The 22,074-nt window shown below is 45.6% G+C and overlaps 1 protein-coding gene across 3 annotated transcripts; it reads left to right on the forward strand.

Moving 5' to 3' along the window:
• The first annotated feature begins 9,041 nt into the window (after window positions 1-9,041).
• Gpatch4 (G patch domain containing 4) lies at window positions 9,042-21,930 on the forward strand. 3 transcript variants are annotated; one of them, NM_025663.4, is made up of 9 exons: window positions 9,042-9,115; window positions 9,403-9,537; window positions 17,098-17,225; window positions 17,609-17,682; window positions 17,781-17,873; window positions 17,968-18,054; window positions 20,305-20,396; window positions 20,639-20,689; window positions 20,894-21,930. In NM_025663.4, the coding sequence occupies exons 3-9, from the start codon at window positions 17,147-17,149 to the stop codon at window positions 21,663-21,665; spliced, it is 1,248 nt and encodes a 415-aa protein (NP_079939.3). In that variant the 5' UTR covers window positions 9,042-9,115; window positions 9,403-9,537; window positions 17,098-17,146; the 3' UTR covers window positions 21,666-21,930. The 3 variants fall into 3 exon arrangements, with proteins under 3 accessions (NP_079939.3, NP_001273786.1, NP_001104279.1); NM_001286857.1 differs by having other exon boundaries at window positions 9,042-9,729; NM_001110809.2 differs by lacking the exon at window positions 9,403-9,537.
• Window positions 21,931-22,074: the final 144 nt, after the last annotated feature.

Raw genomic sequence — 22,074 nt, forward strand, 5'->3', positions numbered from 1 at the left:
TCATGTCTCAACCCATTTTCTGGAATTTGACTTGTTCCAAATTCTATACCATGACCTGATAAGATTAGATGTTTTGCCAAATAATTTTAAGATATTCTGCCAAGTTTCTTCATAACCAAAAACTAGCCTTGTAGTTTTTTGGCTATAAATTTTCTTTTTTCTACTGTGTTTGAGGCTCTTCTCCTAAACAGGGCGATAGTCTGTCTAATAGAAAATAAAGCTTGCTTAAGTTGACCAAACAGTTGGGTTAGTGGTCTTTCCTCTTTCTGAACAGGATTAATGAAGTATGTCACTGGGGGGTGAGCTTTGAGTTTTTAAAAGCCCAAGACAGCCTAGTGACTTTCCCTCTCTTCCTGCTGCCTGCAGATCTGGATGTAGAACTCTCAGCTCCTTCTCCAGCACCATGTCTGCCTGTGTGCCACCATGCTCCCTGCCATGATGACAATGGACTTAAACATCTAAAACTATAGGCAAGCCCTGATTGCATGCTTTTTATTTTATTTTATTTTTTAATAAGAGTTGCAGTGGTCATGGGGTCTCTTCACAGCAGTGAACAGTGACTAAGACAGAAGTTGGTATCAGGGTCTGGAGTATTTATGTGACAGGCCTGACCATGCTGTTCATTGGCAGGCTTGGAGGCTGGACTAGAAAAGCAGTTGAATACTTTAAATAGGGCTTGGTGGGCCATCCTCATAGGAACTTGGAAGACAGTGGGGCTAAAAGCAATGCAGATTATGATGACCCACCTCAAGAAGTTTCAGAGGAGAAGAATATTAGTAAGTGGCTGAGGGACTGATCTTGTATTTGGTGAAGAATGTGGCTGCTTTCTGTCCTTGTTTAAAAAAAAAATATCTGTCTGAGTCTAAATTGAAGAGTTTTGGACTAATGACATTGGCAGAAGAGATTTCAAGACAACCTGATATTGACTGTTGTGTAGTTATTAGAGATCACTTGTGTGACAACCTATAGAATAGTGGTGACTAAGACACAGAGTGACAGTGATTAGTCCCACAGCCCAGGAGTGCTGCACCAGAGTGAGCCAGGAGAAGCACCTGCGGGCTACAGAGCATCAGAGGAGAGGACAAGGAGAACATAGACTAATGTACAGAACTGTATCTGGCCTGGGTGAACAGGATGAAGGCCCACTGCAGCCAGGGTCTCTCCACACCATCTAAAAGGTCTTTCTGCAGACGAATCAGGATCAAACGGAACAAATGGAGCTGTTGTAGGGTGAGAGCCATTGGGAGAGCTTGTGGTACATTTTCATTGGGTATGGGGGAAGTTCCATAAGTAAAATGTTTAAAGGGCAGGGTGAAACATAAGTATGAGGATAATAAGAAAAAAGAAGTGGCCAAGGGTTAAGGGGAGGAGCCAGAGTGGGAGGAGGCTTGTGGTAAAATTTTTAATTGATCCTGTGTCTTTGGGTCTTGTCTCAAATCACCTAGCACCCCTCTTGGAGATCATCGGAGCTACATGAGGGGTTTAGGAGCACTAATATTTCTTAACTGTTTCCATCTGACAAAAGGGTGGTGTAGGAGGGGCAACCAATAAACTATCTCACAGGAGAGTCCCTCTAAGGAACTATAAAAAAAACTTAGCAAATAGCAAAACAAAGATCCAGAACACAAGAAAGCCATTTGGTGACTGTGCATTTTTGGAGCACACTATGCCAGGAAGGCAGTACCTATGACATATGAAAAGTGAGTCATACTGCTGGCACTATTATAATTTTTACTGAGTGTATAGTTAAGAATGTAGGGTCGGGTCATGGGGCCATACTCATGCCTTTAATTCCAGCACTCAAGAGGTAGAGGCAGGCAGATCTCAGTCTAAGGCCACACTGGTCTACAGAGGACAGCACAGCTACACAAAGAAACCCTGTCTGTCTGTCTGTCTGTCTATCTATCTATCTATCTATCTATCTATCTATCTATCCTCCTCCTCTAATAAGGAACCATGGGTGGCTAGGGTGTGCCTCCTGGACTTAGCCTGTGCTAAGAGGAAGAAATGAAAGCCAAGTAAAGGGCATGACCAGTTAATGAGCATGCAGGTTCCAGCCCAGTCAGATGGGGGAGGGGCTTATATACAAGGTTCCTGTCTTAGTCAGGGTTTCTATTCCTGCACAAACATCATGACCAAGAAGCAAGTTGGGGAGGAAAGGGTTTACTAAGCTCACACTTCCACACTGCTGTTCATCACTAAAGGAAGTCAGGACTGGAACTCAAGCAGGTCAGGAAGCAGGAGCTGGTGCAGAGGCCATGGAGAGATGTTACTTACTGGCTTGCTCAGCTTGCTTGCTTATAGAACCTAGTACTACCAGCCCAGGATGGCACCACCCACAATGGGCCCTCCCTCCTTGATCACTAATTGAGAAAATGCCTTACAGCTGGATCTCATGGAGGCACTTCCTCAGGGGAGGCTCCTTTCTGTGTGATAACTCCAGCTTGTGTCAAGTTGACACACAAAACCAGCCAGTACAGTTTCTTTGTTCACAGCATCTCCATATGTCAGTTCTGGGGATACCGAGGGCAGAGTAATTGTTATTTGCTTTTCCCTTGTTTGAGACATTTAGGATGTGGGTGCAGACCCTGAGATCCTCCATTAAGTGAGAGAATCCATTCCCCTGTCACGTGAGACATGAGGAGTAGCTCATCTTTCTTATAGGCAAGAAGGAGGTTTTTGTGGGTTTGCTTATACAGCCAGATCTGGCCAGACATTTGAAGGTCTCATTTTCCCATGTTTTGTGGGGGTATTCACTAGAAATGACTGTTCAGACATGGATTTAAGATAATAGAAAGTTGGGCTGGAGAGATGGCTCATTGGTTAAGAGCACCAACTGCTCTTCTAGAGGATATGGGTTCAAATCTCAGTACCCACATGGCAGCTTATCTGTCTGTAACTCTAAGATCTAACACCCTCACATAGACATACATGCAGGCAAAATAACAATGGACATAAAATGACAGAAGACAAAGAAGAAGAGGAAGGAGAAGGAGAAGATGAAGATGAAGACTAAGACGAAGACAACGAAGAAGAAGAAGAAGAAGAAGAAGAAGAAGAAGAAGAAGAAGAAGAAGAAGAAGAAGAAGAAGAAGAAGAAGAAGAAGAAGAAGAGATAGCAGAAAGTCTTTATTAGCTGGGCGTTCAGGATCCCAGTGTAGCCTGGAACCTTTCTTAGGGTGAGCTTTTAAGCACAAAAAATATGTCCTGGGTTGATACACTTCAGTTAACAAGAACAGTTAGCAGGAAAAACAGAGAAGCAAGGTTAGTACATTTAGAGACTTCCCAATAACTATGCTCAGAGTGAGCAGAGAAATAGGAGGCACTGCCCTGTTCCCATCTTGCAGTTCCAGATCCATGGTTCCTGCAGTCACCCCCTCTGTGACAAGCCAGTGGGGACATAATCTTGACTTTATGGCTCATTGTCATGTCTGGGAAGCCCTTTGGGAGAAGGCGGATAGAAGTTAAGTTTGCACTCTAGGGGAAAGTTGCAAGCAGGAGTCGAAGGGAGGAAGAGGGCTAGGATGAACTGGGGGTTACGTGGTGGGAGGGGCCTCAGACTATTCTCCATTGTGATTTAAGAATTATCTAAATCAGTTTAGATATTAAAATAAGACATTTCAAATTTGGGCCACTGGTGGCCATTGCCAAGGTATACTGAGGCAGAATTGTACCTTGAGTGGGACAAGTATGGCTGATCTCTGTCTCTCCAGTAGAGGTTTTGTAGAGCAGCCCCCACACAGGCTAACACTATGTAATTTAGAACCCATGGTGGGTATAGAACCAGGTAAAAACAGCCCTCCAGAGGCATTCCTCAAGTTTCTGATAAACCAAAAGAGCCTGGAAAGTAGGAGGCTCCCCAGACCTGTATTTTTTCAGGAGCCAAGAGCTCCCAGACTGGGGAAAGCTCCCTCATTTCTCACCTGAGCATGTCCTGCAGGGCCCGTGGAGAGTTCCCAGGACTCTCAACTAAGCAAGGTTTGTGGATGTGCGGAAAACCCCAAAACCAATCTCAAGATGAAACAGAGGGGTCCTCCTCCTCCGAGCCTCTGAATACCTTGTCCCTACATGTTGGCTGTGTTAGGGGCCTGTCCTGGTTGATTGGAAATTGCCTCTTGTCTGGAGATCAGACTAAGTCAGTGAAACAGACATGGGAGGAGGGGAATGTTAGGGGTTTTGTTGTTGTTTGTTTTTTGGGCTTTTTTGGGGGTGTTATTGTAAGACCCCTGAAACTGGGGGATCTCTGCTCAAGTCCCAGGATGAGCTGGCAGGCACCCCAATAACTCGAAAGAAAACCTGATGCAAACTGCGAGAGGCTTTATTGTCAGCTAGCTGAGGACGAACTCCTTTGGCCTGGCAGGGCAGGGGAGTTCAACCCTGAGCAGTAACAGTAGGGGGCTTTTAAAGGAAAAAGTGAGGAGTTGGGAGGAGTTGGGAGGAGAGTTGGGAGGAGTTGGGAGGAGTTTGGCTACAGCTCTTCTCTGGCGGGTGTCCTTGGTAAAATTACAAGGCATGAGGAGTGGGGAGTGGGTTGTAGCTCTTCTTTGTGGAGTTTATCTCCGAGTCCTTGGCACAGGGAGCCAGGCAAGCGCCTGGCTAGGTCTTTTTACAATGATCGCATCTCTGGTTGTAAGGTATAGAAACAAAAAGGCTTTTTGATGGCTATTGAGAACAAAGAGCTTCTTTCTGGCTGTATTTTTAGAGATCAGGGAAAACAAGCTTGGGGGAACGTTTAGGGGCTTTACTTTTCAGGGAGAAATGCTTTAAGTCAGGGTCTCACATTATAAGGAAAGGAAAGGTGATGGTGGAGGGGGGGATCTTGAGAGGGACGAACAGGCAGGTCTACCCATTTAATTAAGTGGTTTTGAAAAGACTCAGAAACAGTGCTAGATGATCATGGTCACCAGAGCCCAAGTTGTCAGGGACTTGAGGCTACCAGGAAGGGTCCAAGGCTTGAACATGGTGAGCTAGGAAGGAGGAGAGAGAAAGGCTAGGTGAAGGAGTGGCTACCTGAAAGACAGATGGTCCTGCCAAGCTCATCTGAGCCCCAAACGGTTTACAGAGAACACCAATGAAGTCCCCAGGGCCAGAGACCCCATCCATGGGATTTACATCATTCATGGAAGCATAGGACGCAAAGTGCCAAGGTGCTAGGTAGACCGGTGGCTGTTTCATCTATATAGTGAGCTTGGCTGGCATCTGTGCTCCCAAGAGGAATGGGTCCCAAAAGTAGGAAAGGATGGTAAGAAAGACATAAAGAGGGCTTGGAGCCCTCTGCTAGGTGTTAGGGTCCAGGTGCCCTCCTTGGATTTCTGGCACAGCACAATGTTAAATTGCTGGGGCAGCTTAAAGAGATGGGAGGTAAAAAGAAGACAGTCTGACTTCAGCTGACTTACTCAGGACCAAAGGGGAATATGGCTCTGTTGTTCTTCCCCCACTGCACTTGCTGACTCTCTGTAACTGTTGCCTCCTCTTTCACCATACCTGGCTGTTGGGGGGAATTCCAGGCTGGGAAAACCATCTCCACCCCCAGCATAACTTTTTGATGGAGAGAAATGTACCCTCCTTAACCTGGGAGATAACGATCCACCCTTGAGACAGGCTTGATCAGATCCCCCTGTATTGTTCTATCATGGATGACCTCTGTGAACTGTCCTCAGGCTTTAAGACTGTCAAGAAGCCCTTTAACACACAATCTGGCTTTAAACAGTTTTGTGTTAGCATCTCCAGCTTGACACAAATCTTGCCACATTTGTCTTCTGGGGACTTCCTGGGGCTATTTTGAGTTATTTACCTTCTGATTTAGCAAGCTGTAAGATGGAATGTTTTAGCCTTGGAGGTCAGAAGATGGCCAGAAGAGGGTTAATTGTCCTCTAGAAATAGATAGTTGATGAGCTACTAAATGCATGCTGGGAATGAAATTCAGAACCAAGGTCCTCTACAAGAAAGACAAGGGCTCTTAACCACCCAGTCATCTCTCTAACCTTCTTTCTATGCACCTAACTTTTTTTTTCTTTTAAAGATAGGATCTAACTATACAAGTTTGACTGTCTTGGTACTTAATCTGTAGACCAGAGAGGCCTTGAACTCACAGAGATCTGCCTGTCTTTGCCTCTTGAATTCTGGGATTAAAGTCATAAACCACCTTGTCCAGCAATTTTTTTTCTTTTTCTTTTTCTTTTTCTTTTTCTTTTTCTTTTTCTTTTTCTTTTTCTTTTTCTTTCTCTCTCTCTCTCTCTCTCTCTCTCTCTCTCTCTCTCTCTCTCTCTCTTTTCCTCTTCCTCTTCCTCTTCTTCTTCCTCTTCCTCTTCTTCTTCTTCTTCTTCTTCTCCTCCTCCTCCTCCTCCTCCTCCTCTTTCTTCTTCTTCTTCTTCTTCTCCTCCTCCTCCTCCTCCTCTTTCTTCTTCTTCTTCCTCTCTCTCCTCTCTCTCTCCTTCTTTCTTTCCACATAGTCTTTTTACATACCTCAGGCTAACCTAGAGATTGTAGCCATCCCCCTGCCCCAGCTTCCCAAGTCACGTGGGATTATAAAGTATGTCCCATCATGCCTGATTCCAGTAGAAAAGAAGGAAATTGAGAGCCTGTCTGTAAAATCTCAGCAGTAAAACCCACAATGTGTGACTGGGCTTGGTGATGGGGAAAGGTAGAGGCAAAAGATTGCTACAAATTCAAGGCTAACATGATTTACAAAGTAAGTTCTAGGCTAGCCAGGACTATGTAGCAAAACTCTTTTGTTCATAAAGCAACAAGGAAACCAATAGAGAGGCAAAACAGCAAGGATAAAGGCAGAAGGATCGATTCTTTAACAACTGGGCTCCACATGACCTGTGATCCATGAGCATGGGCTTGGCTCTGCCCTTAAGACCGGTTTTCATGTAACCAGACTGGCCTTGAAATTGCTGAAGAGCTAAGTATGACTTTAAACTCCTGATTCTCCTGGTTTCACCTTCCACGTGCTATGAACACAGGCATGCACACATGCACACCATAACACACACCAAGCATCTGTGATACCCTCTGCAAACACCTAGAGCTGGATCTAAGGACATGCTGGCCTTGTCTATTCCTTTTTGGATTAGAGTTCATGACCACCGTGAAAGAGCACAGAAGCAAACAGGCAGACACAGCACTGGAGTAGTAGCTGAGAGCTCATGTCTGATCCACAGGCACAAGACAGAGAGAAAAGTATTGGGAATGACATTGGATTTTGAAACCTCAAAGTGACACTGCTCCTCCATCAAGGCCATGCCTCCTAATCTTTCCCAACAGTTCCACCACCTGGGGACCAAGAATTTAAACATAAGAGCCTAGCGACATTTGTACTCAAACTACTATAGGAGGTGCTATAAAAATGTATTGGTTAGCAGGATAGTGAGATGCTCCTATTTGCCTGTGGTGATTTGAATTTGAATAGGTTTGGCCCCCATAGAATCATGTGTTTGAATGTTTGGCCCAAAATGAATGGCAATATTAGGAGGTGTGGCCTTGTTAGAATTGATGTGGCCTTGGCAGAGGATGTGTGTGTCTCCCATGATTAAGCTCTGCTCAATGTGGAATTCCAGTCTCCTCCTGGCTGCCTGCAGAAGGCAGTCCCTGTCTCCTGCCTTTGGATTAAGATGTAGAACTCTCAGCTCCTCCAGCACCATGTCTGCCTGCAGGCTGCCATGCCTCCCACCACGATGATAATGAACTGAACCTCTGAAATTGTAATCCAGCCCCAATTAAATTTTTTTTCCTTAGAAGAGTTGCCTTGGTCATGTTGTTCCTTCACAACAATTAAGACACTATCCTAATATGGGCCTCACACAAATGATACACAGATGTGACCAGATAACTCTTTTGTTACAAAAGACTCCCGTTCTCTTGACATGGTCAGGGTAGTAGGATGATTTTCAGAATTCACCCATTGCATCTCTGTTTCTGCTATCATGGGTTTTGTTTTGTTTTGTTCTGTTTTGCTTTTTTAAAGATTCATTTTTAATTATGTGTTTCTGTGAGTGGGCCTGTGTATATGTTTATAGATACCAGCAGAGGCCATGGGTCCCCAGGAGTTGGAGTTTACAGGTACCTGTGAATACCCAACATGGATACTGTGCATCTTTTTTTGTTGTTGTTTTTGTTTTGTTTTGTTTTTCGAGACAGGGTTTCTCTGTATAGCCGTGGCTGTCCTGGAACTCACTTTGTAGACCAGGCTGGCCTCGAACTCAGAAATCCGTCTGCCTCTGCCTCCCGAGTGCTGGGATTAAAGGCATGTGTCACCACCCAACATGGATACTGGTAACTAGACTTGGATGCTCTTGAAGATCCCCCACTGTAATTTCTTTTCTTTTTAATTAATTGTTAAGGATGTAATTTTATATGTGTGTGTGCGTTGCCTGCATGTATGCATCTGCAGTTCAGAAGTTAGAAGGTGTTGGATCCTCTGGAATCCATATGGGTGCTGGGAACTCAATCTGAAACACTCTTAATGGGTTAGCTATCTCTTCTGCCCTCAGTGTATTTTCTTTATTATATCCTTTGCCGTAATTGCGTTCTAGATAACAAGCAAATGGCTATTCCCATATGGGGAGGCAATATGAAACGCTCTTTTCCCTTGTTTTTGGGCGGCCGGCCGGCCGCAGAAGCCTACAACTGCTGGTGGGAATGGTGTACTTGCAGCTCCGGTGCCCTGGACCCCTTTTCGTCTCCTCTTCTTGGAGCAAGTCTACATGCTCCTCCAAGTTAAGGGTCGAGTCTTAAGTGTTCTTGTGTTCCCAGTACGAAAGGGACAAGGTAGTGTGCAACCAGTGCTGATCCCGCTACGCAGAGCCTGAGTGTCCTTGCCTCAAGGGAGGCACTAACTCCGGAAAGCTCAGGATAGGGTCGGGGGTGGGGGTGGGGGTGGGGGACCCGAAACAGAGGTTAGGGCGGCGCATTGGCTTCCAACAACTGCAGGAAGGAAACTAGCACCCAGCCTGGAACTCAGTTTCCGTGGCAAACATCCAGGGGAGTGGCTACTGTCAGGACGTCTCTATGGTTTCTGCATCCTAGAAGGGCCAAAGTTCACTTCCGGGAAGATGGCTGCACCCAAGTCGGGTGTCACACGTGCTTCCACGGAGAGGACTGTACACTGACGGTAAGGAGCTTGCTTTCCCCAGGGGCGGGAGCAAGGGCGAAGATCGGAGAGTAGTTCCACCCTGCTGACTCTGTGGCTGCGGGGCTTGGATTTATAACCGGAGGAAAAGGCGGCGGCTGGTCCTCTAGGCTGCTGCAAACGGGTGGCTCTGGACATCCCTGGAAACTGGCTGGAAAGGAGACCGCGTCTCAGTGTACTTGCAGCCTTCGCAGATCAGGCTGCGTCTGCCCACGCCGGCCCATTGCAAGTGCGTTAAAAAACGATTCCTACTGTGTCACTCATTTCAGTCCAGAAACGCTGAACGATTCTCAAGGGCTGGGAAATAAAGCTTGCCTCCGCCTTCCGGGAAGTGTGGTTTTGAATTACTGTGATGAGAAATAGAATGTGGGGAAGGCTTACAGCAGAAGAAAGAAGCTGTAAAGGTACAAAGCAGTGAGTTGCTCATGAAATGCTTCACTACCAATCCTGGATCCACTACTTGCCAGTTGTTTGGTGTTCGAATTAGCAGTGTTCGATTTCTTCTTTGTAAATTAAGGCTAAGTAATACCTTCTTATAAGATGTTGGCAGGCATCAATGAGACAATCCATGTGAAGCAGTTAATAGCAGGTTCGTGGTGAGTCAATGCACTACAAGTGTGGGGTATGATTATTCTTACTGTTAAAATAGTCAGAAATAATTTGGTATTTATAATAAGTGGTATTTGCATGGTGACCTCAGCATCTAAATTTTACTTCTGTTTCCATTTCAAGAAGCAAGGTAGCACCTGGGAGAGAGGCAGGCCAGTGTAACCCAGGCTAGCCAGGCTAATTAGTAAGCCCTCAAAAACAAAAAAAATCCAAGAAGACCACTTCTTTTTTTTTTTTAATTTTTTTTTAATTAGGTATTTTCCTCGTTTACATTTTCAATGCTATCCCAAAGGTCCCCCATATCCACCCCCCCCAATTCCCTACCCACCCACTCCCCCTTTTTGGCCCTGGCGTTCCCCTGTACTGGGACATCTAAAGTTGGCAAGTCCAATGGGCCTCTCTTTCCAGTGATGGCCGACTAGGCCATCTTTTGATGCATATGCAGCTAGAGACAAGAGCTCCGGAGTACTGCTTAGTTCATATTGTTGTTCCACCTATAGGGTTGCAGATCCCTTTAGCTCCTTGGGTAATATCTCTAGCTCCTGCATTGGGGGCCGTGTGATCCATCCAATAGCTGACTGTGAGCATCCACTTCTGTGTTTGCTAGGCCCCGGCATAGTCTCACAAGAGAGAGCTATATCTGGGTCCTTTCAGCAAAATTTTGCTAGTGTGTGCAATGGTGTCAGCGTTTGGAAGCTGATTATGGGATGGATCCCTGCATATGGCAATCACTAGATGGTTCATCTTTTTGTCACAGCTCCAAATTTTGTCTCTGTAGCTCCTTCCATGGGTGTTTTGTTCCCATTTCTAGGAAGGGGTTAAGTGTCCACACTTTGGTCAAGAAGACCACTTCTTTACCCCGTTTTTGTGTTGCTGTATTCACAGTTCCGTTTCATTTGGGCTTCATGCAATCATCCTTCCTAATGGAAAGGTGGATAGACATGTGATTCTTCCTAAACTCGACTGTCACGATTGCTAACACCCTGCCTCCATTTTATAAGGTTTTGTGAGCTTTGGGGCATTTAGCTATGCAGAATTGAAGAGTATTCCTAGACACCAGAGTACACAAGAGCATAGTCCCTTAACAAAGCATCGTTATCACTGGTGTGGTACCTGGGAAACTACACAGTCTATGCAGTCATGAGAAATAGAGGGAGCCAGGCATTTGTGGTGCATGCCTTTGAGGTCAGCCTTGTATACAGAGCTAGTTCCAGGACAGCCAAGGCTACACAAAGAAACCTGTCTCAAAAAATAAAAAAAGGGGGGGAGGAATAATGTGGGAGGATTTCTGAGAAAAGACGTTGACATCATAGGCCTCTGGAAAAGTCCCAGCCCAAAGGGGGCCCTGGATCACATTTTGAAACTGATAGAACTGATTATCTATCTATCTATCTATCTATCTATCTATCTATCTATCTATCTATCTATCTATATTTGAGACAGGCTTTTACAAAGCCCCCTTTACTGACCTGGGACATATGTAAAAGTGGCTGGCCTCCAGCTCACTGAGATCTTAGTCTGTTTCCTAAGTATTGAGATTAAAGATGTGCACTACTATACAGGGCTGGCAGAACTGTTTTATTATTTTATTTTGATTATTTTTTTTTTTTTGAGTCAGGGTTTCTCTGTTTAACAGCTCTGGCTGTCTTGGAACTCACTTTGTAGACCAGGTTGGTCTTAAACTCACCGAAATTCACCTGCCTTTGCCTCCCTGGTGCTGGGATTAAAGGTGTGCTATAACTGGCTATTTAATTTTTTAAAATTCATTTATTATTTAATGTATACAAGTGTTTTTGTCTACTTGTATTATGTACATCCAATGCATGCTGGATGCTAAGAGGTGTGGGGAGATGTAAACTGCCTTGTTCTTGCTGAAAACCAAACCCGTGTTCTCTGCAAGAGCAGTAAGTGCTCTTAACCATTGAGTGATCTCTCCAGGCCCCAAAACTTGTTTTATACATCATATCAATAACTTCCTCTCTTCTAATAGCCTATTATCAGCCACTCTCTTGTGCATTAGCTTCATTGCTACAAAACAAATTACTACAGATTTAGTGGCTTAATTCAATAAATAAACAAACCAAAAAAGAGTTCTTGTATACAGGTGTTTTGCCTGCTTGTATGTCTGTGTGCCACATGTATGACTGGTTCCCTGAGGAGACCAGAAGGGGGTACCTAATCCCCTGGAACTGAAGGTTCTGAGTTGTGCTATGGGTGCTGGGAATCAAACCCAGGTCCTCTGGAAGAGCAGCCAGTGCTCTTAACCACTAAGCCATCTCTCCAGCCCCTGGGGTGTTTGTTTGCTTGCTTGAAATGTCAATGTGAACAAATGTGTGTGGTGGGTGCGTGCATATCGAGGCCAGAGGTCAAGCTCAGGAGTTAACCGCCTGATTTTTGGGACGGAGTTACATGTGCACACCACCTTGCCTGGTTTTTTTTTTTTTTTTTTTTGGAAAGGAGATTTTTATTTTCTTCTTCCCATGCTGCAGAGGATGCTGTTTTTACCAGTTCAATTTCTCTCCTTCAAGGAGAAAGAGGATAAAGGTTCTCTGGGCCTTAGAGCTAAGCTGCTCCTATATGGCCCCAGCCAAGGCAGGACACAAAGATTAATGACTGATTCCATTCTACCAGCTTAACACAAGGACTACCACAGAAGGGCAGGCAAATGACTGGAAGGCAAGATGTGGACCTGGCCTCAGAGACCAAGGGTTTAAAAGACTACAAGGTGATCAAAATAAAAGTTAACCCCCACCTCAACATAGAACCTGCATGCTGGTATTCTGGACACTCAGTCTCAGGGGCTTGTAACCTCCTAGCCTGGTACAAGGGTCACTATGTTCCCAAGGGCCTCCTCATTTACCTTGGCTTGAGCTTTTATACTAAAAAAGCTAGAGTTGTAGCAGATACTCTCGGTTTTATCAAGTCATAATCCCAAGGAAATGTACCTTGGTAGAAGGCTCTGATCACACGGTGCATCCTGCTCTCAGATCTCCCAGACTGAAGCGGATTCATCTTAACCATCAGAGCCAGCCCTGCAGTGGATTACAGTGGAGTAAAGTCAGCAGGGCCAACTCCAGGAGATGATGGGCCACTCCAACAGTTTTTCTCTTTATTTTTTAAAATTTCAACTGTTAATACGTAGAAGAATACTGCTATCCTGAATTCTATTTTCGGGAAAGGGCAACAAAGAACCAAAATAAATAAATTTGGATTTACTTGGTTACCAGGGTAATGAGTACAGTTTTAGGCATCAAGTATATAGTCTGCTAATCCTGACACTCTCAAAATATATCCCAAACAGAAGTAGGGGCCTAACAGTGGCATTTCCTGCAGGCAAAAGTGGGAGTAACTGAAGAGAAAGGCAGAGTAGTGGCACAGCCAACTGGGTCTTTCAACAAAGAGGGAAGCAGGGCAGAGGATCTTTTCTTCCATCCAAGCATCCCAGAGTATGTGGCCACCTCCCATACTTTATGACAAAGAATGACAGCAAAGAAGGCGTGCCCAGCTAATCCACAAACCCACCAGGATAGAGCTGGTCCCACTTGTCCTTGTTCTGAGGACTTCTAAGAGGTTCCTGCTTATAAGATGGCCAAGTCATGATCTTGGTTTTGCAAAGCATAGTCCAAAGTCAAAGCTGTTCATAAAGACATTGCCTGGCTTTTTACATGGTGACTTTGAAGTCTTGTCCTAAAGTCTTGACCACTTTTTATCTCCTGGTGTCTTCAGCTTTTGGAGGAGTTCTGTTACCTTGGTGTTTTGTGGTCCTTGAGATTTGCGCATCAGGGATTAGGTCATTGGTGGAATTTATTTAGTGGGTAGAAGAGGTGGATCGGTCATTAAGAGTATTTCTCTTCCAGAGGACCTGTATTAGTTCTCAGCACCCACGTGGTCGCTCACAGCCACTTACAACATCATTTCTAGAGCATTGGACAGCCTCCTCTGGCTTCTGGTGGCACTGTGTGCACATGGTACGTTTACATGCAGGCAAAACACTCAGACAACTAAACTTTATTTTTTTTAAAATTTTTAAAAAACACCTTTACTCTTTCAGAAGTATTTACAATGTTCAGGAGGGCCTAGCCTATTCTAGGGCTAAGCTGTCTTTTTCCTCTAGACTTATGATTAGAAATTAGCATACCATCTACACAGTCAGTATCAAAGAGTAGTCCTACTGTGAAATACAGTAATAGCCAAACAGAAAAATAAGCACCATTCATTCACTTCAGGGAGTAGCAGAATACGGTACAAAAGGGAGAAACTGGGGGTAGGATGAGTGGTTAGTCCTGCGTTGGCAGAGAAACCTAAGGGAGAAGTATAAGAGAGTCAGGGGCTGTGGAGCCAGGTGGTTTGGGCTGAAGGCTGATCACAAAGAAATACAAGCAGATAGAAAGGACATCCCAGCTCCCGGAGCCTGAACCACACATGAGGTCCTGTAGACCTGGCTAATCTATGTTTTCTGGGAGAGACAGGCAAAAGGAGAGAAAAGCAGACCAGGACAGAGCGACGCTCTTCAGGTTCCCAGTTATAAGCGCTGGTCCTGGCCTGTGTGATTCCTGCATCATCAGCACACTGCCTGGCTTCTGTATTTAAGTCCCCTACAGACTCTGGTCCCACCGAGTTTCCACATCCATGCTCCATGCTTCAGAGACCTTCCCTTAAGTCCAGAAGCTCCCGCATGCGTGCTTCACTTGCTGTGTGCTTCCCAGCGGTGCAGCCCACAAGAGTGCACTTGACATGATTTTACAGCTGTTTTAACAGCGCCAGGAGAAAGCCGGGCATCTGCACTCACTGCAGTGTTCTTGTAAGGATTCTGTCTCCTTCTGCTCTTGAAAGCGCCTGTACTGGAATTACTGAGGAACAGAGCAAGGTTTCTGAGCCCATCTCTGCTGAGCCATGCCTCCTTCTGTCTGATGCTGACATCCCTACTCACTAGGAGTAAGGAGCTCCCAAGCCAGGTTCTGCATTTTTATTTTCTGCTTTGTAAAGTTCTCTATTTTACTTTGCTGTTTATTACACCTAGAAACATCCAGGTGTCCCTTACATCTACTGAATACCTTTTCCCGGCCTATTCCTTGGAGACTTGGACAGCCCTTATCTTGATGGAAATCCTGTTCCTTATTCTTAAACCTAATATATAATGTTTGGGAGTATTGCCTAAAGTTGTGTTGGACTTCATAAAGGGTATCTAGCAGACTTTAGATCTAATGGGAGTTTGACCTTTAGAGCTGCCTCTTTGAGAAGCTCAAGGTTTACTCCAGGAGTCACACTAATCAGCTTTAAGTTTTCCATAGCCAGGGTGGTGGCTCACGCCTTTGATCCCAGCACTTGGTAGGCAGAACCAAGCAGATCTCTGTGAGTGTGAGGCCAGCTACATAGAGAGTTTCAGACTAGCCAGGGATACATAATCTCAAAACAAAACCAAAAAGCAGTTGTGTCCATAACAAATTATCTTAGCACAAATTGATATTAGTGGTCTAAGTTTTCAATGTCTTGTGTGATGTGCCATCTTACACTTTGGAGGTAAATTTAGTGTACAAGTCAGGGAATGCCATTCTGGGGCAAAGGGAAGTATGTGTGAGTTACTGTGAAGAAATTTGTCTACTTAGAATCAGAGCTAGTATTCGCATTTCCTGAAGAGGCAAGAAAACCAGGCTCTTTTTTCCCTCTCTTGTAAGGTGAGAATGATTCCTATTGACAGGGCTGTCTCTGAAGTACAATGAGGTGATAGTGTACAGCAGCCATCTTTCTCTACTTAGTGCTCTGTTAGGCGCCCCTTCCTATGCTAGACAGTTTCTAAATGGAAGCTTCTGAAAGCCTGATAAGGCAGTAATGTGGGCGGAAGGTTTGGCTCCCTCATAAGGTCAGTGCAAATGTTGGACAATAGGTGTAGACTTTAGGCTCTCTTAAGTACCAGTCTCTAGCTCAAGTTACCAAACACCTCTTAGCTTTGTTTGCACAACGTAAACAGACTCTGCACACAGGCTTCCTGGTTTGAATTCTTCATACATTAGTTGTGTGACTTAGTCTAGCTGGTGTGTGTGTGTGTGTGTGTGTGTGTGTGTGTGTAAGGGGGGGAGAGGGAGAGAGAGAGAGAGAGAGAGAATGAGCATGGGTAGGAAGGGTGGAAGACAGCCCATGGAAGTCAGTTTTCTCCTTCCACTAAGTACTTAAGTAGGTCTCTAGGACTAAACATCGGTTTTGACAGGAGGCTCCCTTACCCACTGAGACATCTTTCTGGCCGTAGCTTCTTTTAGTCCAGGACTCAAGGATAACGAATGTGCCACTGAGGTTTTTCCACTTCAGCTAACTTAAACAGGCTAATCTCTCATAGACCTGTTCAGAGGCTAACTAAATTAGTCTATAGGTGCAACTGGAGGCTTGCCATCCAGGTAATTCCTGCCATGTTGACAGTAATACCAACCATATTACTGTCACCACCTAAGCTATTTAAGGCTCAGCTTCCTTTGTCACCTGAGTAGGGTGGCAAGATTGAATGAAAGTTTTCACGTTCGTAAGGCTTCAGTGTAGCTTATGCCACACATCTAGGTATCAGTATTAACACTACCCCTCCTTCATCCTGATTCCTGTTGGGTCTTGGCCCCTTTGACCAGAGAGAGGACTCTCCAAAGAACAGTCGTCCTCCTGGTGTCTCTCAGGACTCAAGAAGAATTCAAGGCTGGAGAGATGGTTCAGTTAAGAGCACTTACTGCTCTTGCAGAGGGCCTGGATCCAGTTCCCAGCACCCACATGGCAGCTCACAACTGTAACTGGTTCCTGCATGCATGTAAGGCATATACATACACTTGGACATACACAGAAACTTTTGTTTGTTTGTTTGTTTTTTTAACAAAAGAAACGTCTTACACAAACAGCTTTATGTATTTTAGGCACAGACAGGGTCTTAAGCATTCTGGTCCTGAGCTCCAAACTCAATCAACCTTGGAGTCCCGAGCCTTCGGGGGCCACTTCCCCAGAGTTGGAATTACAGGCATGCAGTACCACACCTAGTTACACAATGCTGGGGATTGAACCCAGGACCTCACACATGTTAGGCAAGCATTCTACCTCCTAAGGCATACTAAGGACAGCCCTAGCCCACACTACCACCCCTTCCTTTCTTTTTTACTTATTTAGGGTCTCATATAGCACAGGCTGGCTTCAACCATCTCTGTATAGTTGTAGATGATATGAACTTCTGATCCTCTTGCCTCCACATTCCATCTGCTGGGATTACGCGTGTGGGCCAGCATGCCTTATTTTACATGATGCTGGGGTTGAAGCCTGGGGCTTTGCGTGTGCTAGTGAAGCACCCTGCTATCTAAGGTGCACCTCCAGTCCTTTCTTTCCCTATTCAGAGGATAGTGCCATGTTTTCCCTGGTGAGAACCTGAGGACAGACCCTGCCATGAGTGTCACCCCAGAGGTCAAGAGCCGTGGGATGAAGTTTGCTGAAGAGCAGCTGCTGAAGCATGGATGGACTCAAGGTGTTCTTCCATATCCTCCCGCTCCCTACTCTCTGCTGCCCCATGCCAGTTCAGCCAGAGGGGACACTAGTCTAAAGAGAACCTTTAGAAGCATACGTTTTCTGACCCATCTGGATTAGGGAAGAATGGGCGAAATCCTCATTTTGGATAACGAGGGATGAGGGGCAAGTGGTTGGACAAACTAGAGGAGGCCACAAGGGGATAGAAAAGATAGTTCTCCCTCAGACGGGTTCCTGAGTAAGCCTAGAAGGAATGGAGAGAGGTAGGTTTCTGAAAGGTTCAGAGTGTACTCTGTGATCAGTAAAGGAATGGCGGTTAGCCCAGGAAGACTTGGTGAGGGCTCAGGTCAGGCTACAAAATAAGTCACTCACTCTCCTCTACAGGCAAGGGCCTGGGCCGGAGGGAGAATGGCATTACCCAGGCCCTCAAGGTGACACTGAAGCAAGATAACCATGGGGTAAGACTGGGAGGTGGTCAGCATGAATGGGAGAGGGGACCCATGAGGGCCAGTGGGCGGTGCTCAGACTGTGACTTCTACTTACTGTTCACATGGAGGTGGGACATGACCCTGCCAAGGAATTTACAGACCACTGGTGGAGTGATCTCTTCAACAAGACTGCCGCCAGCTTGGTAGTGGACTCGGGGAAGGTATGAACTTGTCGGGTATATTGAAGAAACCTGCAGGCCTGGGGTGGGGTAGGGCACTACAGCACGCCACTCTCTCACCGATATTTCCCAACAGGATGGAGTGCAGATAAGACGTCTTTCCAAGGAGACCACCCAGCGCAGTCACCCCAAACCCAGCTTGCTGTATCAGAAGTTTGTGAAGGTAATAGAGTGAGAGATCCAGCTCTCAACTGCTCCCGTCTGTCTCCCTGGGTCCTGATCAACTGCATTGTGTGTCCAACTAATTCCCAGGATACCCCAGTACACCGAGATCCCGTGCCCAGCCTTGCTGTGCCCGTGCCCTCACCCAGACTGAAATGTTAAGGTTCATGGACAATCCCATCTGCTGGGGAAGCAGCAGCGTACAGTGAGAGGGAGGGCTGTCATTTAGTTAGGAGCTGCTGGGGTGGGATATGTTGATGTATAATTTTAAAAGAGTTAGAAGCCAGGAGAGTCCTGTGAGGTTGCCTGGTCCACCCTTATTTTACATATGTGAACCAAAGAGTAAAAATGGTTTTCAGAAGAGCCCACAGCTGATGAATAAAGGCAAAAAGAACAGAAGCCGGCAGTTAGTAGCACAGATTCTGTGTGCAGGGCTTCACACAGCATCCCCTCCCAGTTTCTACATCTTGACATCTACTCGGTTCGGGCAGTCCTTGCCTCTTTAAGAGCCTCTGCCTCTATCCTCACTCTCCACCACAGTCAGTGACCTTCAAAGCATCCATAGGGTTCTCTCTAAAACACATCGTATTATGTAATAAGAACTTCAGTTTCTTTGAAAAACACAGAAATATGGACATATGTTTTTGTTTTCATCTCAGGTGTGGGATATGGGGGGCTGCTTCAGATTGCAGTCAGCAGCTGACTATGATTTGCCTCATGCTTTAGCAAGGGTGTGGTTTTGCCAGCATCAAGTAGTTTCTTCGATTCTGTGATGTTTGGAATTCTGGGGATTTTTCAGAGGGTATATAAATGCTAGGCCCCAGAGGAAGGGTGTTGTGGGTTGTTATTGTGGTTGGTTAAGTAGTCATACACAAAGAAGGAAAAAGGAATCAGATGCCCTGTCAGTGAAGGTCAAACTTGCCTCAAGGAATCCCATGCTTTAACAATAACATTACTTCCTTTTCTTTCTATTCTTTATCTTCTCTTCTGTCTAGTGTTAGGGGATTTGAAAGGATGGAAGAAAATGGGTGGAGAAGGGTGGAAGAAAGAAGAACCCACAAAGTAGCAAAAGACAGCTATAGTATCATGATCCTTTTTGCTTACTTTTGTTTTTTAAGACAGATTTTCTGTGTAGCCCTGGCTGTTCTGGAGTTCACTCTGTAGACCAGGCTGGCCTCAAACTCAGAGATCTACCTGCCTCTGTCTCATGAGCGCTGGGATTGAAGGCCCGTGCCACCACTGTCCGGCTCCATCCTTTTTAATGAGATTGTCTGTGGCCCTTTATGCTTCAGGTCTCACTCACTTCTTTTTGGGACCAGTACACACTAGCCAGCAGGTCTATTTTTTCTCCTTTAAGAAGCTGTGTTTTCCCACCTGCCCTTGCCTCTGTCAGTTGTTCTTCCTTTACCCTTTACCTGCTAACCATTTCTTGCTTTCAAATTGAGATTATACATACACACCCTCTAGAAACCATTCCCCAAACCCTGGCCTGAATTATATGTGAGACAGGCAACATTCATAATAACTGCCCGATATGAATGGCAGTTACATCTGGACTGGACTCATTTTTTTCTTCTTCTCTTTTTCTTTTTTCTTTTCTTTCTTTCATTTTGGTGTGTGTATGTGTTGACATATGCTTGGGGATGCATGTGTGCAGATGGAGGCTGGGTATCTTTTTGATCTCCACCTTATATACTGAGCTAGGGTCTCTTACTTCAATCCAGAGCTTGCCAGTTTGTCTAGTTTAGCTACCAAGCTAGCCTGCTTGCTGAGACTACAGGTGAGCAGCATGCCTGCTCAGCATTCATGTGAGTGCTGGAGACCTGCACTTAGGTCCTCTTGCTTGCATAGCAAGTATTGTTACCAGCTGAGCTATCTACCTGGATCTATTTCAGCTACATGGCCCATAATAGGTTATGCATCTAGTTAAACAGGGGATAGGGGTGCTGTCTTTATTGTCAGTTTCTGGCACCTACTCCACTATGAACACTCAGAGCACTTTTCCCTGCTTGTTCTACAATTAGCCTGCTGTGAGCCACAGAGGCCCTGACTGCTCTACTTCCCAATAACCGTGGCCCATCATCTCCTGCCCAAACTAAAATACGCAGGCTGCATGACTTTGCAAGGAACAATGGTGGGTGCTGTCAAATTCATGCCTTGGGCAGTGACTCCCTAGGAGTTTCAGAAATGGAGGAGAGTTGGCAATGGTATTAAGTTGGCTTTATCCGTCTCCATGATCCTTTTCTTCTAGACAGCCACACTAACCTCGGGTGAGGAGAAGCCTGACAGAGACTTGGGGAACTGCAGTGATGTTGACAACCATGAGCCCACGCCCCCAAAGATGTGAGACTTTATTTTGGTACTGAGAGCATGTGGGAGATGCTTTGGGGTTTTAAGAGAATGAACCTAAGCCTAATGCTTTCTTATCAGAGGAGTAGGTGCATGTTTGTGGAATTAATTAGATTGTACTAATTCTTGTATTATCTTAGCACTTCAAAAAGTGCCAGGTTTTGAACAATAGTGAAGATAAAAATTTTTTAGAGAAAGAAAGAAAAAAGTTTGTGACTTGTCATCTGCCCTTACAGTCTGACTGATGAGATGCTACTCAAGGCTTGCGAGGGGCGAACAGCACACAAGTAAGTTGTGGTCACTTCTGGGTTTCCCATCTTTTCTGCCCATGCTTAAGGACAGCCTGTGCCACCTCCCAATTATTTTCATTCCAAGGGAATACTTGCTGTTGTTCACAAGTTCATGTTTGAAGCTTGGCTGCCCCCTCCCTCTGTTCCCAACTTTCTTTGTAATACCCTTGCTGACTTAGACCCATCATATCTCTGTCTTAGGGCTGCCCGGATTGGTATCACCATGAAGGCCAAGCTTGCTCGCCTGGAGGCCCAAGAGCAGGCCTTTCTGGCTCAGCTCAAAGGCTCAAAGGCTCTGGGCACCTCTCAACCACTGACTGACAGTGAGCCTTCCCAAAAAAAGAAAAAGAAGAGGAAGCAGAAAGAGGGGGAAGAGGCTGCAACAACTGAAAAGAGTCTAGGTGACGAGCTGCTGGGACACACGGACAGGAGCTTCAGGGACAGCAGGAAGAAGAAGAAGAGGCAGAAAGCCGAGAGACAGGGAACGGCTATAGGAAGTGAGGAGGAAGAGGCTGCAGGAGAGAGTGGGCCCAGAGAACTGAGCACAGAGCAATCTGATCAGCCTTCCAGGAAAAAGAAGAAAAGGAGGAAGCAGCGCCATGAAGAAGACGGGGAGATGGGAGTCTGTGATGAAGGAGGTAGAGATGTGACAAGCCGGCCAAAGGCAGTCAACAGTGGAGGAGACAAAGACCCCAGGAGAAGCAGCAAGAAGCGAGGGACGTGTGGGGAGGACTTAGATACCCAAGAGGAAGAAGGGAAGGATGACCTAACAAAAGGAGAGAGAAAGGTCAGAAGAAAAGACAAAAGGAAAAGACAGCAGTGCTGTGAGGAGGACTTAGATGTAAGCAGTAAAGATGATGGTGGGACATGGGTAGCAGAGGATGCAGGTGAGAGAAGTCGGCAATACCCAAAGGAGAGAGCCAAAAAGAAGAAGCGGAAGAGGGACCGAGGGTCTGAAGTGGATCTCAGCTGACTCCTTTTCAGGGATAGCCTGGTTTAGGGCAGGGTTTCTGCACACTCTGCAAGCAGCTCTGGAGCCCCAGTCTGCAGAGGAGAGCCAATGCATTCTATACTGGCTGAGGGGGTGGACATGGTCCCCTGTGAAACTTGCTGTCCAAAAAGTATAAACCTGGTGCCTGGCAGCTCACCAGCTAAAGGATGGTGGGAAGAGGAATCAGGATGGAGGAATATTTGGAGTGTCTCTTTTAAAAGTCTGAAAATGTAGACTTACATGAAATGTCTTTGTTTTGTTTTTGAGACAGGGTTTCTCTAATACAGCTCTGGCTTTCCTAGAACTCACAGAAATCCAGGCATCTTTGCCTCAAGAGTGCTCAGATCAGAAGCATACACTATCATACCCTACAAAATGTTTTCATTTTAAA

The sequence above is a fragment of the Mus musculus genome, chromosome 3 (assembly GCF_000001635.26).
Source record: "Mus musculus strain C57BL/6J chromosome 3, GRCm38.p6 C57BL/6J".
NCBI classification, from domain to species: domain Eukaryota; kingdom Metazoa; phylum Chordata; class Mammalia; order Rodentia; family Muridae; genus Mus; species Mus musculus.

Bases quoted from the DNA above. Each gene is read 5' to 3' on its own strand.
- Gpatch4 (NM_001286857.1), top strand. From the start codon at position 17,147: ATGAGTGTCACCCCAGAGGTCAAGAGCCGTGGGATGAAGTTTGCTGAA. The intron at 17,683-17,780 runs GTAAGACTGGGA...GTTCACATGGAG, and splicing joins TGAAGCAAGATAACCATGGG to GTGGGACATGACCCTGCCAA. The intron at 17,874-17,967 runs GTATGAACTTGT...ATTTCCCAACAG, and splicing joins TGGTAGTGGACTCGGGGAAG to GATGGAGTGCAGATAAGACG.